Below are 23,191 nucleotides of genomic sequence, written 5' to 3'. Positions count from 1 at the left end.
TCAATAGTCATTCTTACAGTAGTTTTTGTATGTGGCCCAGCTGTACAGTTGTGCATTCTCTATGGAGATGATGCATAGTTTCTAGTCTGGAAAAAAAAATCTGGTAAGTTTGTGGAGAAACGTGCTGAAGTGTAACAGTTGGATTTATTTTATACACCAAATAGTGTGGCTGCAAGTTGCAGCTGTTGGGAAGGCAGTTCATGTGTCATGGGTGGAAAGTGGTGCCTGCTTTGTAGCAAGTTTTACCCAGACTTTTGAGACTCATTTATCTGCTAGTATCAACCAAACATATCTGGAGAATATCACTATCTTTATGGAGAAGAAGAAATTATATTGTAAGGAAGAAAATAGGAAGAAACTTAGAACGAAGAGGAAAGTGCTTAAGCTTAAATTTCAATGCACAGTTAGGAAAATAAACTCATGTTTATAGTTTAGAAAGTAAATTGTTAATAGTGACTAGAAAATAGATGGATTAGGGAAAGTTAGGAAGTGTAGTGCATTTTCCCTGGATCAAAACTTTCTTCCAAAGAAAGTGGGTCACAAGAAACATAAGTTTCTCACTGCTGCTTAGTTCCTGACATGCTTGTATTCTTTGGTTGGTTTTCAAATCAGTGTGGGCAGGCACAAGCTCATGTGGAAATAGATACAGATTGAAATATTACATTAAAACCATTAACTGTTGTGAGTACATTCTCCATCTCTCTGCTGCAGACATACCACACTACTAAACAGGTAAATACAGTCACCCACTTCATATTGTGCAGAAAATGCAGTAACTGTGTCTAAAATGAAGCATGTGCACTCTTTTATTGATGCCTGAGAAAGTGATGAAGCTGGTGTTAGAAGCTAGGACATGTACATAAGGTGTGTGCACCCACCCTAGCCTGAGTTGTATTTTTTCTATAGTAACATGCCTTGCTGAAACTCTTGTTGGCATGCTTTTTCTAGCAAGCATTCTGTCTGAGGAACTAAACTGTGTTATCAGTAGACCTGTGCCAGTCTGTAGCAGTAAAAGAAAGCTGTAGGGATGAAAGTGCTCTTCCATGCAATCACACACAACAGAGATAGCTCCAGATGTGTTCCAGTCGCAGGGGATGCGTGTGACATGAGCTCAATAGGGGCCAATGATGTTGCCCAAGAAACTAAGAAAGGCTTTTATCTGTCAGTCATACCAATTTAAGGGGTTAAACTGCAAAAGTAAATATATTTAAATTTCTCTTTGAGAAACTAAAAGGAGTACAAAATGGGCAAACTGGGATCTATGCCTGAGTTTGTATTTCAAAGCCACTTCTGTCATGGAGCCTTGCTCATGAATTCAGAGGATTGATCAAATGGTATTATGATTTTTAAAACTACTGAAAACTTAGAATTGAAAGGCTCTGCATAAGATTAGAGTTGTTTTATGTTTGCTTCTACTCTTTCTCATTTGATATGTTAAATAAGGATTGTCTGACATAACAGACATATTTCTTTAAAGACAAAAGGTGATAAATAGTATAATGTTGTTCCTTTGATGAAATTAGCAAACTTATGATATGCTTATTAAAATCAAAATAGAAATTTATTTCAAACATAGAATGCTCTCAGCTGGACATGATTTAATTCCATGTCCTGGCTTGTTGACTCATTGAGTAACAATGTATGATAATGTGTTTAAACACCTAAGTTTCAGCAGCAGTAGGAAATGGGGTGCAACCCATACAATTATAGTATTCTAGTTCATAGAAATGCGGAGGATCACAATGGCAAGTAAAATTATTTGAGCAGTAGCAATAGTTTCCTATGGATTTTTATGCACCAATGGGTAAGCTTTAATGTCTGACAATGCAAACTCTAATTAAAGCTGTTTTCATGATTTAGACTTCTCTGTGTCCCTGGTATGTTACAAGCTCTGATAGTAAGCCTGCCTCTGTCCAGTCACCTGTCTTAGATTTTTAAGAACATGCTTGTCTTTTATTGCTCTTTTAAAATCTATTTACAGCTGGTCAGTAGATTTAAATTAGGAAATATCAAGGACAGACTGTAGCAGCATAATCAGATAAGCAATGTTGAAGACTGATTTACATGAACAAAAGGTAATGACAGTATGAGGTTTCTGATGATATTTTGTCAAACTCAATGCTTGGATAATTTTTTTTAGACTATAGGAAACATGGGTTTTAATATTTTTTCTGAATCAGCATAAAAGATATAACAAGCTAAGCACAAATAATAAGATATGTAATAACACTATTAATAATTCATAGTAACAGAAATAATTAAGAATACTCAAGCATAAAGATCTTATAAATCTCCTAAAGAGATTAGAAACATGCACAGAAATGGAGGTATGAGAAGAGAAAAAGGTAGGTATTTTGCAGTCTTGGTACACAATAGTTTAAACCAGACAATAAATGTACCATATTCGTGGTGCTGTAGGTACAAATAGGTATTGCACATTTTTCAACTTGGAAACAAGAGTGCCATTAATAAGATAGGAGCAGCCTCTTCTTAGGGAGTTCAAGTGTAAGTGCAAAATGAAAAAAAATTTAAGAACTAGTTTTTCTTCTCACACGCTTCTTCCCTGAGTTGTTGTAGGCCTTCCTTTAATAGTATAGCTTTGAATTTGATGGGGAGAAGTGTGTTAAATTGTGTTTGATGTCCCTTTGGACATGGATTTGAAAATTTATTTGGAAAATCTCATTTGCATATGCAAATTCGATTTCATGGTTTGGCTTTGTGGAAGCAAATTTTTGTGCTGTGTCCTCCTTGCTGCTTCTCTGGAGGAATGCAAAGGTGAAGGGGATGGGCTGAGAAGAGAAAACAGAATACAGCAAAGGGAGAGGGGAACAGGTCTGATGAAGAGCAAAGAGTTCTCATGGGCAAAGACCAAGTACGGAAACTGACTGGTTTCCTCACAGAGGAAATGGAGGGAAAATATTTCGATACAAAGAGGAGGAGAGGGCTAGACATAGGAGACTGGAGATTTTGAAGGACCCAAGGAGTTGAGGCAAATTGTCTCTATAAATAATGAGAGGCTGATTTGAAGGCAGCTGGGACAGTTCCTTCAGGATGGGAGCAGGTATGCTGCTGATGAGTGGGTCAGTGAAGCGATGGCTGCTTGCAGGGTGGCAGCAAAAGGGGAAGAACTTGGTACACAAGGACTGAAAGGAGAAAAGTGTCTAAAATGTGGGTATACTTGGGTATTTTACAAGTAGGAGCAGATCATGTGTGGCCCAGGAACAGAGGAGGACAGCTGTGATAGCTGCTTTGCTGGGCTGTGAGGCTTAGTAAAACTGGAAATTCCTCAGCCTTAAAGGTTAAGGCTTTACATTTCCCTGCTGCCTGGAAATGTGTGAAGAAGCTGTCCAGGTGTGAGGCTCTGCTTGGCTGCTCTGCTGCCATGTCCATATAAAAGAGCTGAGAGCTGTGGAGTCAAGCAGTACAGGTATGTGCTGTGCCTGCAGCTGTCCAAACCTTGCTAGGCTGGCAGGTTGCAGGGCCCCACACAGCAGCATCCCTGTGTGACTTCTCAGATGTTTGTTTGTTTGTTTAATATTCTTTTAACATTTTAAGTGCAATATTTATCAGTAGGGAATTCAGTCTCAAGCAAGTTCGTCTGGCTGGATGGTAACAAAAGACTTGAGATCCTTTCATGCCAGTTTCTTATATCCTTTTACGTTTTTGAGGTTTCTCTAGACTCCTTTCCACACAACTTGTTATTCTATCACAGAAATATCATTGTAAGCCAAAGAATTAGTCAAAGTTCTTGTAGAGTACAAAGATAATTGCTTAATATATTTATCTCTTCATCTCTGTGGTCAGAACTTAACCTCAAAAATGATATAATGCAGCATTATTAAAGAAGTAGACAATGGAAGTTTCTCATATTTCCTAAAAGGGAAGAATAAAGTGAAATCTAAAGACATGCTTAACGTCTTTGTCTGTACTTTCAGCATTCATAGAAATAATTAATTTTTCATTTCTTATGCACAATGGAGTTATAAAATTGATTGTTTGTATAGGTGGTTGAAGTTTGAAGAAGATGTAGAGGATGGTGGAGAGAGGTGGAGCAAGCCCTACGTTGCCACACTGTCACTTCACAGCTTGTTTGAGCTGAGGAGCTGCATCCTGAATGGCACAGTTCTTTTGGACATGAGAGCTAACTCCATAGAGGAAATTGCAGGTATGTGTCAATGTTTCATTTATTGGTTATAAAAATTATTTAATAAAAATGAAATGCTTACCAAGAAAGTTGTTGCATAATAATCAATTCAGTTTAGAAACTCCTCGGAAGTGTTTTTCTCAATTTACTAGAAAAGAAACTCATATCTGGCACAGTTAATAAATATTCTATTTATATTTTTTATGTGGAATCTGTTGCTTTAAGAATCAATTTTTGAATAAAGAAGAGAATTAAAACGGAAGAAAGAGGGTAGTTTGGTTAGATTTAATTAGAGCTGGCATGTTCTCTGCTCCTGCCATGCTCCTCAAGTGAATGAGGCGTGTGCTAACTTTCACAAACTTAATCTACTGCTATGCTAATTACAGGCAATCTAGCTTAAAAAACCCCAAAACATAGGGAAGTATTTATTGCAATTAAATTACATGAAAACAGATATGTCTCTGACTTGAGAATGAAATCAGGAGTAATGATAGAGTGTATGATTTTAAAAGAAATTTTAGGTACAATTAACTTAAGATAAACTTGAGTGCATTTTTTCCAATAGAAGTTAATTTGGTAGCTGCAGTTCTAGAGCTTGTGGGAGCTTCTGAGCAAAACAAAACAAATGGATGAGTCTTCTCTCCCAAAAGTATAAGTGAGATTGAGATTAAATGCCATTTCCTGCTTTCCTGGTGTTTTCCTGACTGTAACTAGTCTAGGAAATATACAAAGAACAACGCAATAACATTTTCTAACACTCAAGATTATCAAGAAAACTGCTTTGTGAATGATATATAAATGTCCTATATAAATTTAATTTTACTTATTTTAATTGTAGGGGAGATATTGTTTGGTGGGCTGTATTTAACAGTGGAATTAAAGTTGGTTCAGATTGTGGTAACTGCTTTTTGTATTTACTTTTCCCAAATTGTTTATGTCAAACTGATGCAAGATATTATTAATATAAATCTGCAGAAACTTGTGTTCCTGCTCTGTGCCAAGATCTGATTCTTCCATGACTCATAGTCTGAATTAGATCTTCAAAATTTGTCATCATGAGAGATAAGCATGAAGAATAAAAAGCAGCCCATTTGAAAGAACAAAGGTGTCTATCAGTATGTTGCTTTATTATTTATTTATACATAATTAAGGAGTATTTTGGTCAGCTGCTTAACATTCTTGTATCATTTCTTTGCTTAAATAGTGCACTGGGTTTTTCAGTCTTGAGCTTTACATTCTTAATCCAGAAACCACTCAACTTAGTCTATAGTCAGCTAAGAAAGCCCTTCCAGAATTATTTCTTTTAGTAAGTAAAAAAGTAAGGATGAATGCAAAAAACCCCCAACTTCAGGGAGCATCCTTTTCCCCCCTGTTTTTGAAAAATACAGTAGATTTTCCAATATAGTGAGACCCCAATTAATTACTGTTTATAATCTAAGAATTTAGTTATAGTGATTTGCTTTCAGTTAATATGGCCAAGGATTTGAGCATTTGTGATGCTAATCTTGGAACTCACCACAGATTTAAGTTGTTCTTCAGCAGAGAATTTGGGGAGTTACCCTCACGCTACTGTAAGTCAGCCCTAGTTGTAGCTTATCCTGGTTTGTTGATTAGGAAAACCTATTCTGAGAAGAGGCTTTAGGATGATTTTCATTAAATGAAATGTACCATTTTTATTTAAAAAGTGTCTGTTGTTGTGGCAGATTTGGGTGCATTTTATTTGTTGTTTTATTTGCTTGAAGTGGTAGGCATCCCTTTCTGATAAGGTGACCTGACACATGATAAGGTTTGCATGAGTTGTGCTTGGTCTTCAAGAGAAGATTATGTTTTTCCTCCTTTGCAGATTCAATAAGCAACGAACTATTCTTTTTTAAAAAAGCTTTGCAGCAGGTGCTTCAGGCAAGTGAATCATTCTGTAAATTACTTGCATTCTGTCAGGTTTCTTTGAAGACATTTAATTTTTTTTGTGTTTTCTCCAGAAATAAAGTTGCTGCTCTCGTTGCTTTTCTCTGTTGTTATTATTTGTGCAAATATTTTCTCTGTTATTATTATTTTCTTTGTTAATATTATTTGCAGCAATGTTATTCAGCTTTTCTTCAATCAAGTCCCTTTGGAATTTGTTACTTTACTGCTATGTGTGTAATTCCTGGTCTCCAGTGATTAGACAATGTTACCTAGAGTCAGTAGGCAGCACTGCAAGAAGGAAAGACAGATAGTAGTGGTGATAAGCACACCAGCAGGGCCTGTGTGCTGGTTATCTTAGAAATATGACAATTCCAAATAATATGGCAGGGAGCACTTTTTACTTGAAAGTGACTGCTGGACCTGAAGATTAGACAGGACTGGTATGTCTCAGTGTGTTGTTTTTGCATCATGGAAGTGATGTCACACTCAGGAAATCCTTTGTTGTCTGTTCCAGTCAGTTGCTATTCCCCGTTAGAATCCTTATCTTGTGCTATAGAAGGCAAATGCTGTTTTCACCAGGAACTGTTATGTATTCCATTTGTATCTGACAGTCCTGATGCTTTAGAACTTGAAGAAATGGCTGCTCTCACCTGTTGGCTTCAATTTTTTTTTCAATATTCAGGTCTTGCTAATTGCCTGGCCAGCCATCCTCATGCCAGGCTTGTCCAGCAGTCCTGGTGATCACTTTTGGTTTTGGTTCCCTGTTACTGTGTATGCCACCTTTAGAAGAGTTTGTGAAAACAGGTTATGCCCTATGGCTTTAAGGGTACTCCTGAATTAAATTTATTCATGTGCTTCTGATTCATAGTTTAATGTTTTGGTTTTTTAATGCAATCTTTTGATAATTTTACTGCATTGCTATAATGCATCATGTTTTGAGAACAAATACATTATTTGTGCACATGTACTTTCTTCTTGCCTTTGTTAGCAAGAAATGTGTGCTGTTTATTTATTGGTGATGTCTTGCTATCTGGGCTATATTCCAATATCAAATTACATTGCTATTAATGCAGTGCCAGTCTTCATATCCTTGAAAGAGATGTACTTAAACTTTATTGCTAAATTGAGACTAAGAATTCCTATTTGTTTTAGTCAAGGCTTTTAATCTATAAACACTTACTCACTAATGCATTAAACTCTTAGCACTTAGCCCTTGAGAATTTCTATTATTTAAGTCTGTATTTTAAGCCATTAATGGGCTTGTGGTAAAATGTGTGGTACAGATGAAAGCCACCTTTTGTAGTGGTTGCATGGTTTCCAGAACTATGTATTTTTTATTTTATCTCTAGAAACAATGACAGTTCTGCATAAAAATATTTTGGCACTGTTTATGTGGTGAGAATTTTAAAATCATCCTGTATTCCAACATGTCCATTCTCTATTAGATCTTTTTCATTCCAGCTGTCATATTTAAAAATTACTTCATCTACAATATTGTATATTTCTTTGGACAGGCACAAAATTTTCCTTTTGCAAAAGAGCTTGTTCATACCTACTATGCTGAATTCACTGACAGCATCTTATTATAATAGAGACTTCTGAGATGAATTTCCAACACTGTCATCATACATCAGAACAGCATGTTTGTTCCTGAATTTCTGAAATTGTTCTTAATTTTTGTAAGATGGATTTTGCTTGTCTTGCAAAGAGCTCAGTTCCTCTGCTGAACTTTATCCTGTTTAAAAATGCAATTTCTATTGCACATATTTTGGGGGAGTTATTACTGTTTCTAATATGTGATGTTATTTTTTCATATGTCTTTGCAGTGACTCCTGAATCAGTAAGTTAGCACTCCATGCACAAGGAATTCCTCTGAACATTATGTAGTAATATTTTATCGATCATTTCTGTATAGAACATATGCTAAAAGGAAGTCTGAAAAATCTATGTAATCAAAACAGTTTATTTTGGAACTAGTCTCTTGAGGATGTATTTGCCAGAATCTGGCGGTACCATTAGAGAGCAGCTTCACTGTGTTGTTCAAGTTGGCAGATGAAAATGTTCTCTTTTGATATTTTCGTTTAGTTCCTTTGAAACCATGTAGATTCTCAGATTACCATCTGGTTTTTTGATTATAACCACTGAATGAACCCAAAAGGTTCCTCTATTTAACATATGATGCCATTTTCTGTTGTTTGGTTCAAAAACTATTCAGTCCAGCCTTTAATGGCAATACTTTCTTTACAGCATGAGCCACAGAGCTTGCACATTCTTGCAGTTGTGCAGACTGTTCTGTGAACAAATGTCAAACCTTGTCAAATACAAACTGTGGCCTCACAGTGGAGCTTTGGCGACTTGCACATATTTGAAATATTCTCATTTATTTTAAATGGTTTAATTGTAATAATGGTTTCTTTTTAAAATTAAGTTTGAAATCTACCCTTCCTTTCCAATCCCAAGATCTGTTTTTTCCCAAGCAGTCTTTTGCTGTTCCCTATGATTGAATTTTCAATCTGTGTAACAGCTTAATCTTGTGATTGAGGTCACCAGACTCTGTGCTCAGCAACTCAGGGCATTACATCCCAAGTGTGCAATTTTATTGATTTCAGTAATATCATGTTAAGCTTTCAATCTGAACAAGTCTTCTTTTACCTTTGTTTGCTTTAAGCTATATTACTCCATAATAACCACAAATTTAACTGGCTCAAGTTGAGATTTTACTTCACTGGAGCCTTTTGTTTCATCTGCAGCACTCACACTGTGTTATGTTTCTGACAGTGCTTTTATGGTACATTTAACTTTTATTACAAACACTGTAATAAAGCGTGGGATTGCCTGTGAGTAATCTGCTTCTCTGTTTGACCCTACACCTGTCTTTTGTTCAGCTTTCACCTTCTCACTTACCCAGGTTCCTGCATTTCTTTGCTTTATTTTCAGCTTAGCATGTGGTAATAACCTCTGCAGAGAAACTGTCAGGTTTTGTTCCTTTGGCTGTGGGTAAATTGTAGATATTCCAACTTCTAAGTAGCACTGTCTTTTTGTGTGGTTGTTTTGTGTTTTCCCATGTTAGCCACAACTGTAGGAATCCTTTTAGATTGCACAAGCCAATCTCTGCTTGCAAAATTTATTTTTTATGAGGCATTCACTGTGCCTGCAGTTCTGAACTGCAAGCTGGGAATTTTGGCCTCGTCTCTGCAATTTATGGTTTTGTGAAATACTTGCTCTTGTTCCTCAGTAAAATTACACACTGTTATTTTAAAAAGCAGACATTTTTTGTTCTTTCTTTCCTTTTCAAGTATTACAGACTTGAGTATTTGAACCAAATAATTTCAGGTAAAGCTGGAAATAGAATCTGTGTCTTGAAGCATTGGAGTGCTCTGCCCTGTTGTATGAGCTGCTAAATCTGCCAGCTTAGATAGCTTGTTTATAATCACCATTGTAAATGATGTAAATGGGTCTTGGTTCACAAGTGCAGCCCAGGAACCCTAATTGCTGGGTTTATATTGCTCCTTCTGCCTGACTCACTAGGGAAGGATATATTTGTGTTCCTGTTTAGAGACCCATGAAGATAAAGGACCATGTTCCACCTGATTGTCTTCCATAAAGTGATGAATTGGGTTTGCTTGGTTTCTTCTTCCCTGTCTTTCAGGGCAACAACCACAAGCCAGAAAAACTTTGGCTTTTAAATTAGGCTTTGTAGTCAGCTATCACTGCAATCACGATGCACACAAAAGCCTGTGTGTTTTATATTTTGTCACTGATCTCTCATTTTGTCCTACAACTGCGTAGTTACAAAATTTGGAAGTCTGAATACCAGCACCCCCACTGGTATACACTGAATTAAGTTTCTGCTATAAACTGTCAGTGCTAACCTACATCAGGAGAATATGAGCCCAGTAATTTCTTTTAGGATTTCACAGGTATTTTGATAGAAATACAGAATGTTTTCTATAAATTTATTCTGTGTTTCATCTGAGCATTCTGTGCTCATTGCACATGAGGTGATGAGCACTGTGAACCGGGTGCAGTGGGGAGTGAGCTGTCACCACATTTGAGGCCTCCTTATTGTCCATTTTACTGGACCTGTGGGGGCTCCGTGTGGGTCTGGCCACGTGTGTGTCTATAAAGCTGCAGAGTGTGACAGACACCTCCAGAGTGAGTGGAAGCAGCCAGCCTGCTTTTGCATCCTTGCTGCTCTAGAGGTGGCACAGATGGAATTTCCTCTGCTGGGCCACACATGAGCCATGCTGCATTTGAGCTGATACAAATTGTCTGCACCCCAGTGCTGTAATTCACAGCCTGGGTAAATTGTTCACAGGTGGTGATGAGTTATAGTTCAGTTACTGTAATAGCTTGTTAAAGTACTCACATTGCTCACATTTACTCACAAAATTAATTTTATACAGATGATATATTTTAACTGAATATGAATGGAAAAAACATTCTTGAAATACATGAAACCCCAAGTTTCTTTGAATTCTTTAATGACCAGGTCAGGGAGAATATCAGTCTTTAACAGCTTGAGAATAATATTTCATGGTTCCAGTATCAACCAAGATACCTTACTGAAGAAAAATCCTATTTTTACTTGATGTCAACAAGTACACTGTCACACTGTCACACTGCAGTGTGACCATTTTACAGAATGGGTAATACCGTGCTGCTGGATATTCCACAGGTTCCACATCCTTCTGAAAGCTTCATATGGTAGTGAAGTATCCTTGAAAAATGGAATGGTTAGCTGTGTCTCTGGCTACAAGGGGTCTGTGCAGAATTTAAAAGGGTATTCAAGACTAAAATTCTTTAAAACAAAGATTCTTTTCTCCTTTTTTCATATGGAGTGTGAAGAAAGGGCTGCCTGTTCTAGATACAAAAGTGAAGACCAGGGCTTTGGAAATATGTACAGCTTCAACTGATGTGACCATGTAGGCTCTTCTACTTACAGGATTAAGTGATTACAGTCTATTTTGAAAATTAAATGTTTAAAATGTTCCTTTTGACCATTTAATGTTGGAATTTAACCATGCTGCTCTTGTTTTCAAGACAATCTTTTCAATTAAGGGTGTTACTGATGTTGCAGGGGCCTGGGCTTTTAAAAAATATTTTGAGAAGCTTGAGAAAAAACTGAAAAGGAGTCCCATAATAATAGGGGTGGATGGACACAATCTTTCTTATTCCAGCTCACATCTATATAGGGCTTGGAAAAAAAGGGTCAAAATACAGCAATCTGTCAGAAATTTGACTGTATTTAAGCTCCTGCAGCGACTTCTGCAACTGTTAATGTCTGTGTTAAAAAAATGACAGCTGGAGGGAAATACCAAGGCAAGAAAGCACATCTTCACTCTTTCAAAAGCTGAATGCATCTTCCCTTATTACATGTGGCAGCAGTGCTACAGTAAAAGGGAAGTCATTGTAAAAACCCAAAAAAATCTAGGTGAGCCACTTTCTTCTTTCTGGCAGGAAATAAAAATGGTTAGTCACCACACTGGCACCAACCCTGTGGCTTTTGTGGCTGTTAAGAAGCCTAGCAGAGCACCCTAAGGAAAGGAAGAGGATAGGGATTTGATTTTCTTTTTCCTGTCATTTTCCCTCCTAAATGGATAATCTTAAATATTGAGATCATCCTCAGCAGTTAATATATTTTAATATTTTATTTGAAATATACTGTTACTCCAGGAATGACACCATACAAGTAGAGTTGCACTTATCTGTAAGCAAGTAGTGTTGAATATGAATATAAAAAACTATTTTCTGCTGGTCCACTGCAAAAATGGTTGCAATTTCTTAGCAGGGGGTTCAGTTTCACTCTCACCTGCTCGAAATTATCCTCTTGCAGTAACATGTACATCTGGCAGTAGAAATAGATTCTATTTGGTATTGATAAATAATGCAGCAATTTTTCTGTGTTGTCTTACCTGGACTTTCTTTGCATTGTACTGGAGGTATTGTAATTATAGCTACAAGAAAGAAAGACTGTGATCTCCTGTGGTAAGTACAAAGGGAATAAAAAAAATGTTTTCTCACAGCCAGTCCTTTGTAGGAAATAGAATAGGGGTTATTTGAAAAAAAAAAAAAAAGACATCTAATCCACATCATAACCCTGAATTTAAATATATTATACCTAAGAGTGCTTAGGAACTGACTTCAATGACATTGCATAGGTGACCCTAATTTGTGAACAGCATAATTTTTTGAGGATTTTAAAATATAAATAACATCTTTTTGTCCCTGCCCTTCCTCTGTCTCTCTCCCCCTGAAAGTGAAACACTTATAGATAAAACTTCCATTAAATTCTGTTGCATTAAAGGAACTGGTGCACTTCATTTGTAATCCTATAGGGTACTAATCATTATTATTATTGCAATTTAAGAGACAAATTGTTTCCTCTTTCCCCTCTTTTATTATGTTTGTGTATGTATTTTCAGATATGATTCTGGACCAGCAGGTGGGTTCTGGGCAGCTCAGTGAGGATGTTCGTCACAGAGTGCATGAGGCATTGCTGAAACAGCATCACCACCAGAACCAGAAGAAGCTGAGCAACAGGATCCCAATTGTAAGATCCTTTGCTGATATTGGAAAGAAGCAGTCTGAGCCCCATTCCATGGATAAAAATGGTAATGCTTTATTTTGCATTTTGAGCCTTCAGTAGCATCTGCCTGTTTGGTATTGCATGTGCTTTGTACCCACAGGTTAACAGTGATTCTGCTCTGAAAACTACTCTGTAAAAATGGTCCTTTTTGCATGAGAGTGGCTTCTCTTATGCATTCACAAATACACCTGGTCAAATTTGAAATCTGGCTACCTTGCACAACTCAGGGCTGGGCAGAGCTATTCAAGGGGACTCGCTGAGGTGTTGGAAGCTGTGCTGGGTGTCCTGGGTGGCTGGCATGGGGTGTTGTTTCCAGTGCAGCTTTAGGTGTCCTGTGCAATTTGTCAGACTGAGCTTGAGCATCTTTGCACAGGGTTGTTCTGAGCTGTGGACAGGCTCCATCAGTGCCAGGAATGTGGTAGGACTATTTTTGACTTCTGTTGACTAGCCAGGACCTATTTATTTAAAATGTGGTGGATTGCTTAAATAGTTTCTAAGTCTACAACAATGTATGCATTAGCTAGGACTCAACTGCTGCTTCAGATTTTATAGGTGAGTTTGAGGGCTTGAAAAATGAGGCAAACATTTCAAGATAACACTGTTGGAGAGATGTCACAAAAGCTGTACCTTGTTCTTTCAAAAAATCCCTTTTGGGAAAATCAGGATAATGCAAATGAGAAATGTTTGCAGAATGGCTCTAGAGTAAAGTGTTGGCATAACTTTTTTTCCCCTTGCTTTTACAGAAGACCTTACAAGGTGTATTATTGTTATAGGTCATCATAATGAAAGATAATTTCTTATTTCTCCTGCCTTATTTGCATAAACAAAGATCTGTGTTAAGAAATTTGCAGCTAAATTTTGCAAATATTTTTCAGTTAACTCTTATTCCAGAAATCAGCTGTAGTAAAATCCTGGTCCCTTCTGCTGTCACTCTGTTTCAGAGCCCTATGAGCTCCCCATCACCTTGGGAAACAGGGAGCGAGGAAACAGCCATAGCACAGGGAAGGTCAGGATTGCAAGAGGAATCTGTGTGCTCTGAGGCACAGAACAGAAGGCAAAGAGCAGTTGTGTGGCTGATTTGGGAAGATGGGCCTGCTTATATATAATAAAGGTTAACTTGATTTCAAGGAAGAAGGTTTTTTTCAATCATTGCCATATAAAGTTTTAAGAGATCTAAATCTAGTTGCTTCCCTGGGGAAGATTCTAGACCTAAAAGGCAACATATAATTTCATTTGATGAGGATATGAAATCGAAACCTTAATTGTGGCAAAGTGTCATTCTAAGAGTGAGGAAAAAATTAGTATTTACTAAGATGTGTGTGATCATGCATACAGATGCACAAGAGTAAATGTAAATAGGATGATTGTCCACCCTTTTTAAGGCAACTTTCCTGTTGATTTATACAGCTTTTGCTGATGACTTTAAACAAATATCCAGGAGACACTAGAGAAAGTTAATGATATAATGATCCTGTACTTAATTTCCACAGGATGTAAGATGGCAGCTTGCATTCCATTAAGCTTTTTGCTCTACATCTTATGTAATAAATAGACATTAGTTGCTTCAAGAAGAACCCTCAGGGCAAGCTGTGAAATTATCATAAGCTCAATTTTGGTAACTTTATGTGTGTGTGAGTGGAACTGATGCAGTAATTCACTTCAGAAACATCTTGCTTTTGCCTAAGTTTCTTCTGGCAAACTTCCTAGCTCTTTCTAAATTCCCCCCAAAAATAAATTCTCATCAGGATAGCTTCTAAGTCCATATTAAACACACTAATTTTATATACTCAGTGGTTAAGTGATTCTCTTAAGTAGGAAGACATTCTTACAGTTTTTCTTTTGTTTGTCCCTATTTTGCAAGATGAAAAAATGCCAAATGTATTGTTCATTTGCTTGTGTAGAAATGTCTCAGAGTGCTCTGACCTCTGTTAAAAAAATCTTGGTCACTTTTACTGTGTTAAGTTAAAATAAGTGTACCAATAGACATAATAGAAATTATATATGTTTGTAAAAAATATTATAACCTATAGAGATTCAATAATTTTCAGGAAGCTTATGTGAAAGTATATCAGATTTCTATCTAAATTACATTGAAAAATCCTAAGTATGAACTTTTTGGACAGAGATTTTTAAAAATCAGTTTGTGGCATTGTTCTGCTTGCATCCTTTAAGTGCTAATGCACATTTGGCTCTCTCCTGCATTGACCAGGAGCTTTGGAAGGGACACTTGTTTGTTCCTGCTGAAATGAGACGTGGGAACTTGGACACTTTCTGCACAAAAGGAAGTTGCCTCTTTGTTTAAATTTGGGGTTAGTGTTAGACAGTTGAGCTGGAAAAAAACCTTAGCAGTTTGTTGATTGTTAAAAAGGTGATTCAGAGCCCCAAGTCCCTGATCTGTGGGTTATGTGGTACAGCTGAGGATTCAAACTCCCTTCTTTGTCCAAGTCCTTGACAATACTATCTTATCAATGTGTCAATTTTCAGATGTTCAAGAGCAAAGTCTGAAAATGAATACATAAATTAATTCAATATATGGCAGCACTACTGACAGGCCATTGTGATGTCTTTGCTGGAAGATAGTTGTACATATGTTCTCCCTCCATTTTTCTTTGTTTATGAATCTGTCAGACCATCTAATTAATTTGCTTTGTATTTAGTAGCATTATCTTTTGTTTACAATGGCTTTTCTTCACATCCTCTGCAGGGCTAAGATGTCAGGGTGCTATGGATTTACCATGCATTTATAATGCTGCCATGCTGTGTTTAACTTTCACTTTTCATTAGGCATCAAAACTGTGAGAATTAAAAGCCTGCTTTTGATGTTCCAATAAAAAACGACAGTCAAATTTGGCATAAGAGCAGAAAAAATGATTTTTTTTAATGGGCTAATTTGACACCAAATACCCAAAATAGAGGGTGGCAAGTGATTTTAGCATAAATACTATAAAAGACAGGTAAAAAATTTGAAAATTTTCATTGGTAAATCATCTTTAGAAAGTTTGCTTCATAAATCAATTTAACCTATTTTTATTGAGATGAGTAGGTTTGTAAATTCCTATGACGTGAGCCTAAAAAGCCAAAGACAACTGCCAATGTATGACGCCTCTCTGTTTTATAGGAATGCTAAAATAATTTCATAAGCCTCTCCCCTTTTATAAAAGGGGTTCTGAAATTCAGAGTTTAAGCATGTGTGACACGAAAAAATAACTTATTCTGTGAAAATGTAGTTAGGAAAAGAAGTTTTCATCATATAAAAATTTAAAAGTTTTGACTGGCTATTTAACTTTTAGTCTAGGGACATGTATATTTTATTAATTAAAAAATATATATATTTATAATTAAATCTAACAGACATTATACTGGTTAAAGCCCTAGAAGAAGGAACTCTGGAGAGGAGTATGACAGGCTAAGTTACTTTTATTTTCATGCACCTTGCTGAAGTGTTCCTTACCCACAATAACATGATCTTATGCCTGTTTTCTGTTCCATACTTATGCCATTTATAAGAGTTTCTTCTCCCATGACATCAGAGCAGGCACATTATTAGTGTAAAAATTGGGTTACACCACATGTCACGTCTGATTCTGAGAAATTCTGAAATTCCAAGCAGACCTTTATTGGTATTCCAAAGAGCTCGAAGGAAGCAATGGCATATTAAATTTGGACTCTCTGGAGTTAATAGCATGAGCTGCTGAAACTGTTCATTTTGACATGTTCTGTTTTAAACCTTTTCCCAGTTATTTCAGTTGGTACGATGGGCTGGTTTGGACTTCATTGTTTTGTGGCAGTATGAGCACAAGCAGAGGGATTGGAGCCTATGCTTGTCCTAATTTAGGATAGCATCCTTCAGCATTCTGGAAAGTCAAAATTCTCAGTTATGTTATGCTGTTAGTTACCTTCTTCAGTTTCCCAATTCTTTCTGAAGATCAGTTCAAGGATTTATGTCATAACTCAGAGTGAGCTTACAGCATGTGAACCTCCCATGTCAATACTGTCAAGTGGAGAAAGCTGGATATGAGCTGGAGCCCCATGAAGAGGGTGGGGAGGCATTCCTAAATATATGACCATGCACTTTGATTTTGTGAGTAAATCACAACCAATGCCATCAATATACTCACAAGTTTTCTGAAGTATTTGATCAGGATCAGGGAATTGCTTCAACTTACCTTGAAGAGAAGACAAACTCAACGATAGTTAATTCTGCCTTAAGGTTGCTAATGCTGTATATCTTGTTTTAGATTCTTCTTAAATGTATATATTTTAATGAGGTTGTATTTTCCACAGGTTTTTATATTATTAAAATATAACTTGTATTTATGAACATTTTCATCTGATATTATTCTTTCTTTCTCTACATTTCCTTGTACCCATGATAAGATGTGTAATCTGTATGTATAAAACTGTATCATTCATCTTTGTATTTCTTTATTTTGCTCTGTCTTTGTTGTGTCTGTCTCTAACAGGCTCATCTCATCTCTGTACCTTCCTCATCTCCTATCCTTTGGGTTCTGTAAACTCCCTGAAGGTTCAGAGGTAGTATAAATACCTATTCTTGCTTGGGCTTCAGACCATTTCAAATGTACACCCATGTCTTCATATCAATTTCCTCTCAGCATGCAACTTCTTGCTATGATGATTTTAAAAAATACCTCAGGCCTTTGTCTGCAGCTGTGGCACACTGAAGAGAAGTTTGTGTGGAATTTGTTGTTTTGGTGGGGGGACAGTGCCATTTCTTTATTAAGTTCATTTTCTTGCATCAATTTATAAAACTGCAAATCACAGCATTTTAGTTATAATGCATGACTTCACGTGAATTATGCTTGAGATATTCAGGCCTAGCATTAGAAAAACAGCTAAAGTGACTTCTTCCTCATTCTCTTAAACTGTATACCATCAGTGAACACCAAATCTCCCTGTAGTTACAGAAGTACAATGGGAGTGACATGATTCCCCACTGATTAAAAATGTTCATCAGGAGGCCTAAATGCACACGCACAATTCAGCCTGCAGAGATGCTGTCACTGCTCTGTTATATAGAATTTTATCATATACTGAAGAAAACGTGCTGTTTTTTCAATCTTTGAGTTTTTACCCAGACAGTGTTGTCCATTTAGATTTAGAGAATTGGTGACTAATTCCAGTGAACAGTCTGGAGATTGAAGGAGTTTGAAAATGAGGATTTTTTTTTTTTTCTGAATGGTAGAAATATGCATGGTTTAGAAAAATAAGCAACTTCTTTTCTGATTTAGTTTTCTTTGATGTGTTGGTTGCATCCAATTTGTTTCCATTAACTGTGATTTGTGTCTGACTACATTGTTCTGCGTTTTTGTCATTGATGTTCTGGAGACATCTTGGATTTTGAATAACAACCACAATAAACAGTTAAATGTCTTAAGTTCTAAATTTTAGGGAGGAGGAATATGTTACATATGAGATTAATTTACTGAGATTATTTTTTTTTTAATTTGTCAGGACTGTCTCAAAAATGGCAAACTGTATCTACAAATGCAAACTTCCATTACTGTAACAAATGTGGACCTTATTTTGATTTATAAGTGGCTTGACTTTGCATGCAAGAGTGCTTTTTGTGTGAATTCTTGCTCTAGTCAAAGCTCTGGCAATTTCACATTATTTAAAAAAAGACATATTTTTTATATATGCAATTTTTTAAAACATGAATTTAAAACTGTGTTGATATTGACTTTTTATTACATAGGAAAGCTGTTACACTAATTACAGCATGATTTTATTTGTTATGTATTAAGTTCCTTTGTATGTACCTTGGATATTTCAATTATACCACATTGTGCATTTGATTCCTAAAACTGTGTGAATGGCTCTGATGAATTCTTGAAGAATGCAGCTCTTCATGTGCTTTATGTAGGTGGACTGCAGGAAAAATCCAGGCTTCAGCTTTATAGTGACTAAAAGTATTACATTGCACTCTAGAAGAACAAAATTCTGTATTTACCCCATACAGGGTGTAAATAACCATTTTGCTTGGAGTGTTGAAATGGAGCTGGTGAGGAGAGGGCAGCAAAGAGTGGAATGGTGAGGCTGTTGCTGCTCTTATTCCCTCTTGTAGGGAGTTGATGGTTTATGCCTTCACCATTTGTAGCAGCCTAAACCCCTTATTTTTAGCTCAAACAAAAGAAGTAGTAAACCATGACAAACATTTAAAATCTGGCTAGAGTTTGGGGTTACTTTGATTTTTTTTTTTTTTTTTTTTTTTTTTTTTTTTTTTTTTGGTGGAAAGAGATTACCTGTTGTCTCTGCCTTGTATCTTTGATTGCTACTCAATACAGTAAAAAACCCAAACTTGTTGTTCCATGATCCAGAAAGCTGTCCGAAGTTGTAGAGCTATTTAAACATGTCTTTCTGCCTCAAGGTAAAACTTGTGTTCTTTCAGATTACTCCAGCATATGGGTAAATCAAAGTTTGAGGTCTTCTGTTGGCACAGAAAAAGAACATATGCTATTCTTAAAAACTTCACATACTTACTGGTGGTGGCTTTTTATTCCTTATATGTATATCTTTACATATTTTTCTCCTAAAAGAAAGGTGGACCCAATGTTTAAAAGTCCTCTGGACTGTTATGCTGATTGCTTTTGACACCTCCAATTATGATGTTAAAACTTCAGTATTTAAACAAGTGATCCATGCTTTGACTCCTTTGTTGGTCAATATATTTTTCTCTGGCAGATATTTCTGCTCTCATTTTCTTGAATTTTTGGGTCCAGAAAAAACAAGTGCAAATGCCTAATTAGCAAAGAAAGATGATGAACTACTATTTTGGTTACTTTCCTGTAGCTTCTTTCTAATGTAATATGTATATTAGTATAAGTAATTATTACAACTATTTCCCTTTTCATACATCCTTGGGTATAGACGAGTGTTTAAAAAGAAAAAAATGAAGAGTCAGCAGGTTTTCTATTACTACTAGATTTTAAGTTTTTAGGAGCGAGTTAAGACAGAAACTTTCCCTGAGTGCTTTATGCCCTCGCTGTGTGAATAAGGGGAAGGATTATTTTTGTCACATTAATAAAATCTCCAAAATAGATTAGAAATAAAATTTATATAATTTTTATATTAAGGATTTTAAATAGCTGTAATACTACAGGATGATTCCTGTGAAAATAATTCAAGGACTGCTAAATAAACAATACAGAAAAATAATTACAATGTGAAGTAGTGCCCTGGAATACATATTGTAAAGATGATGGCGTAACAATGATGGAACTCTGTTTTTCTTTCAGTTCTAATTAAAACAGACAAATTGAATGACTGTTTGTAAACACCTTGCATATGTAATAATTTCAGGCTTCTGTTTTGCAAAAGATTTCTCCTGTGACGTGTAGGAATTAATAGCTTCTTTTTATATTCCTTTAATTTACATTAATATGTGGATTTCTAAAATGAATCCTTTATTTTTTTATATGTAAATTTGAATCCTGACTTTATTTTTATTCTACTTGCTTACATTTACACGCTTGTCATGTCTGTTTGTCATTCTCTGTTTATTTCACTGTAGAGCTGAACAAAAGCCCTGATTTCTATTCTTATTTTGATCTGTCCTTGCCCTGAATCAGAGAGAAAAATGGAAGTACTTTCAGTTTAAAGATAGGATTTCTAGCAATATATTTTTAAACATTCTGTTAATGTACTACCTAATCAAAGTGCAATATCTGTCTGTGCTGCAAGGATGCACACATGAGTCTAAAACCTGTTTTATGTCATGGGAGATTTGTCTAGTGGAAAATGACATGTTGATTTTCATGAAAACCAGCATTTTCCTTGAGCAAGTGTTTCAGCTGGGAATTCATGACCAGACTCAGGGTTCCTGTATTGCTCAGCTGTGACAGAAACTGGATCCTTCAGCATTTGGCAGGGGCTGAGGGGCCCTTGCGAGTGTCTGGTCCTGCTCAGGCTGATCCTGCTCAGTGCCTGGTGTCCAGGCTGATCCTGCTCAGTGCCCGGTGTCCAGGCTGGGGCTGGGGCCTGCTCAGTGCTCGGTGTCCAGGCTGATCCTGCTCAGTGCTCGGTGTCCAGGCTGATCCTGCACAGTGCTCGGTGTCCAGGCTGGGGCTGGATCCTGCTCAGTGCTCGGTGTCCAGGCTGATCCTGCACAGTGCTCGGTGTCCAGGCTGGGGCTGATCCTGCACAGTGCTCGGTGTCCAGGCTGATCCTGCTCAGTGCTCGGTGTCCAGGCTGGGGCTGGATCCTGCTCAGTGCTCGGTGTCCAGGCTGATCCTGCTCAGTGCTCGGTGTCCAGGCTGGGGCTGGATCCTGCTCAGTGCTCAGAGTCCAGGCTGATCCTGCTCAGTGCTCGGTGTCCGGGCTGAGGCCGGGGCCTGCTCAGTGCTCGGTGTCCAGGCTGAGGCCGGGGCCTGCCTGGCTGCAGGAGTGAGGGGCCACACTGTGGCTCCTGCATTGCCCAGACAATGTGCGGAGCTTAGGACTTCCTGACTGTCTTCATCTTCAAATATCATGAACATATGGTCTTTGTTACTGTGCAAGTTTAGGTTGATTTTTCACCAGAACCAATGTTTTCACATCATCATTTCTCAGTCATATGAGAGACTTTATTCGCTATGGAAACAAATATATGCTGGGCATGAGATGCTGACTCTGGGCCAGCTGGACTCTGTAGTTATTCCTGGGTATGTGTTAGGGCAGTAAGAGATAGTTGGCTCATATATTTGGTACTTTCTCTTGTACTTTATTGTGGTGCTCAGAGCTGTGTGTGGCTTCTGACATGCCAGAGAGGGAGAAAGAGTGAAGGCAAGCAGGGCATGGCCAGTGCCCCTGTGGGGTTTGTGCCCTGTGGGGTTTGTGCCAGCACCACACCCTCGGTTTGTGCATGGTAGGCTCTGGCCACGTGCAGGGGCAATGTTGGCTTTAAGTAAAAATATGCTTCATTTGACATAGACTTGTTATTCGACTTTGTTTTTTCTTTTGGAGCTTTTTCTGGCAAAATTCTGTTTGCCAAAATACTTGCTCTTTGTTTCCACAAGACTGAGGTGTATTAAAACATTTCTCATCTTGAGAAATTTTTTAATACTTTTAAAAAAATATTTTACTGAATCCTCACAGGATTTTTTTTGAAAATGTGTTTACTGAAACATTTGTTTTATACATGTCCATAATCACATTTTTCAATACTGAGATTATAAATCAGTTATTTTCCAATATATTTATTTTTATACCAGTCCACTTTTATGTTGTTTTTTGTAGTTGTTATAATCAGGACATTCTTATACACATGAGTAACTTTGTGAAAATTCATAATCCTATTTAGGTCAATGAGGATTACTTTTGTAGACAGGTATTACCCAAAATTGGCAGCTCCTCAAATTATTTACAAGAGCTGTGTGAAGGCAGGACTTTCCCCAAATGTATATCTTTAGAATTGTATGCTTTAATTGGTATAGAAATTTTGTCTTCTAATATCCAACAGTATCTTTTATATTTTTGAAATTACCTTCTCACATTCCTAGCTACACATGATGAATGTTCTATCTTTTGAGAATGTGTTATTCTAAATAAGTTTTTAATTAAAATGCCATGTTTAGGTGCATCATATATCTGTGATATGAAATGTATGCAGAGCTCTAATAATTGTGTCATTGGATGTTGCTTTATTTATAGACCTGTAATAATGGTACTTTTTTTAGCAGGTCAGGTTGTTTCCCCACAGGCTACTCCAGCCTGTAATGAAAACAAAAATGATGTGAGCAGAGAAAACAGCACTGTTGACTTCAGCAAGGTAAGTGTTCACTGATGGTGAAGAGAGCTTCCTGGCTGCCAAACAGATATTTAAAATTAAATAAAATGAATCTATGCAAGTCAGGAAAATCTGTAAAGTGTAGATTTCACTTTAGCATTGAAGTTTTGTGTGCACTGCAGTACGGTTTCTCTTTGACAAAACAGAATCTTACATTTTCTTTCTAAATTATATGTAAGAGGAAATCACAGTTTAGGAACACAGATAAATTTAATATCATAGGTGTATATTTGTAGGAGAAACGTTACAAATTAACAGAAAATTATCTAAGTAGGAAAGTAATTCAGAATTCCTATAATTCACATTTACCTCAGATTTTTACTTTCTGTAGAAGTGATGTGTGAATGCAAACTATGCTTTTTATAACCTGAACTCGTGGATTCCAGATGTCTCAAACAGAATGTGTTTCTGTAAACCTACAACTTAATTCTTCTGGCAAGCCAAGATCTTTCAGTACACTTTACAAAAGATGTTAACTGTTCAGTAGTGGAGATTGCAATGACAGTTCAATGTTAGATAGCAAAGAAAAGCAAACAGCTCCTCAGCTTTAATGTGAAGGAGAATCCTCATTTGTGTAAGAAGTCTGTATGTACCTAAGGCAGTCACAATGGGGACAGATGACAGGCCTGACAGGGATGGATGACTTCAGCTGACACATTAGTGCAACAAAGGTTGAGTAAGTGAAGAAAGGTGATTTAAACCAAAATTCTGAAGAACAGCACTTTGAGTCTGTTGAATTTTAATGTTAGTGCAGCTGAGCTAAAAGTAG

At 36.8% G+C, this 23,191-nt stretch overlaps 1 protein-coding gene across 8 annotated transcripts in view; it reads left to right on the top strand.

Moving 5' to 3' along the window:
- The window catches only part of SLC4A10 (solute carrier family 4 member 10), a 146,994-nt gene that overhangs the window by 79,208 nt on the left and 44,595 nt on the right, over positions 1-23,191 (top strand). For 6 of the 8 annotated variants that reach the window (XM_059475481.1, XM_059475483.1, XM_059475479.1 and 3 more), the window contains 3 exons: positions 4,005-4,165; positions 12,475-12,663; positions 22,313-22,404. In XM_059475481.1, the coding sequence (XP_059331464.1) occupies positions 4,005-4,165; positions 12,475-12,663; positions 22,313-22,404 (442 nt within the window). The remainder of the gene's footprint in view (positions 1-4,004; positions 4,166-12,474; positions 12,664-22,312; positions 22,405-23,191) is intronic. The other 2 variants (XM_059475480.1, XM_059475486.1) reach the window with 1 other exon arrangement.

The sequence above is a fragment of the Ammospiza nelsoni genome, chromosome 7 (assembly GCF_027579445.1).
Source record: "Ammospiza nelsoni isolate bAmmNel1 chromosome 7, bAmmNel1.pri, whole genome shotgun sequence".
NCBI classification, from domain to species: domain Eukaryota; kingdom Metazoa; phylum Chordata; class Aves; order Passeriformes; family Passerellidae; genus Ammospiza; species Ammospiza nelsoni.
This window is presented reverse-complemented; position numbering and strand designations above follow the sequence as displayed.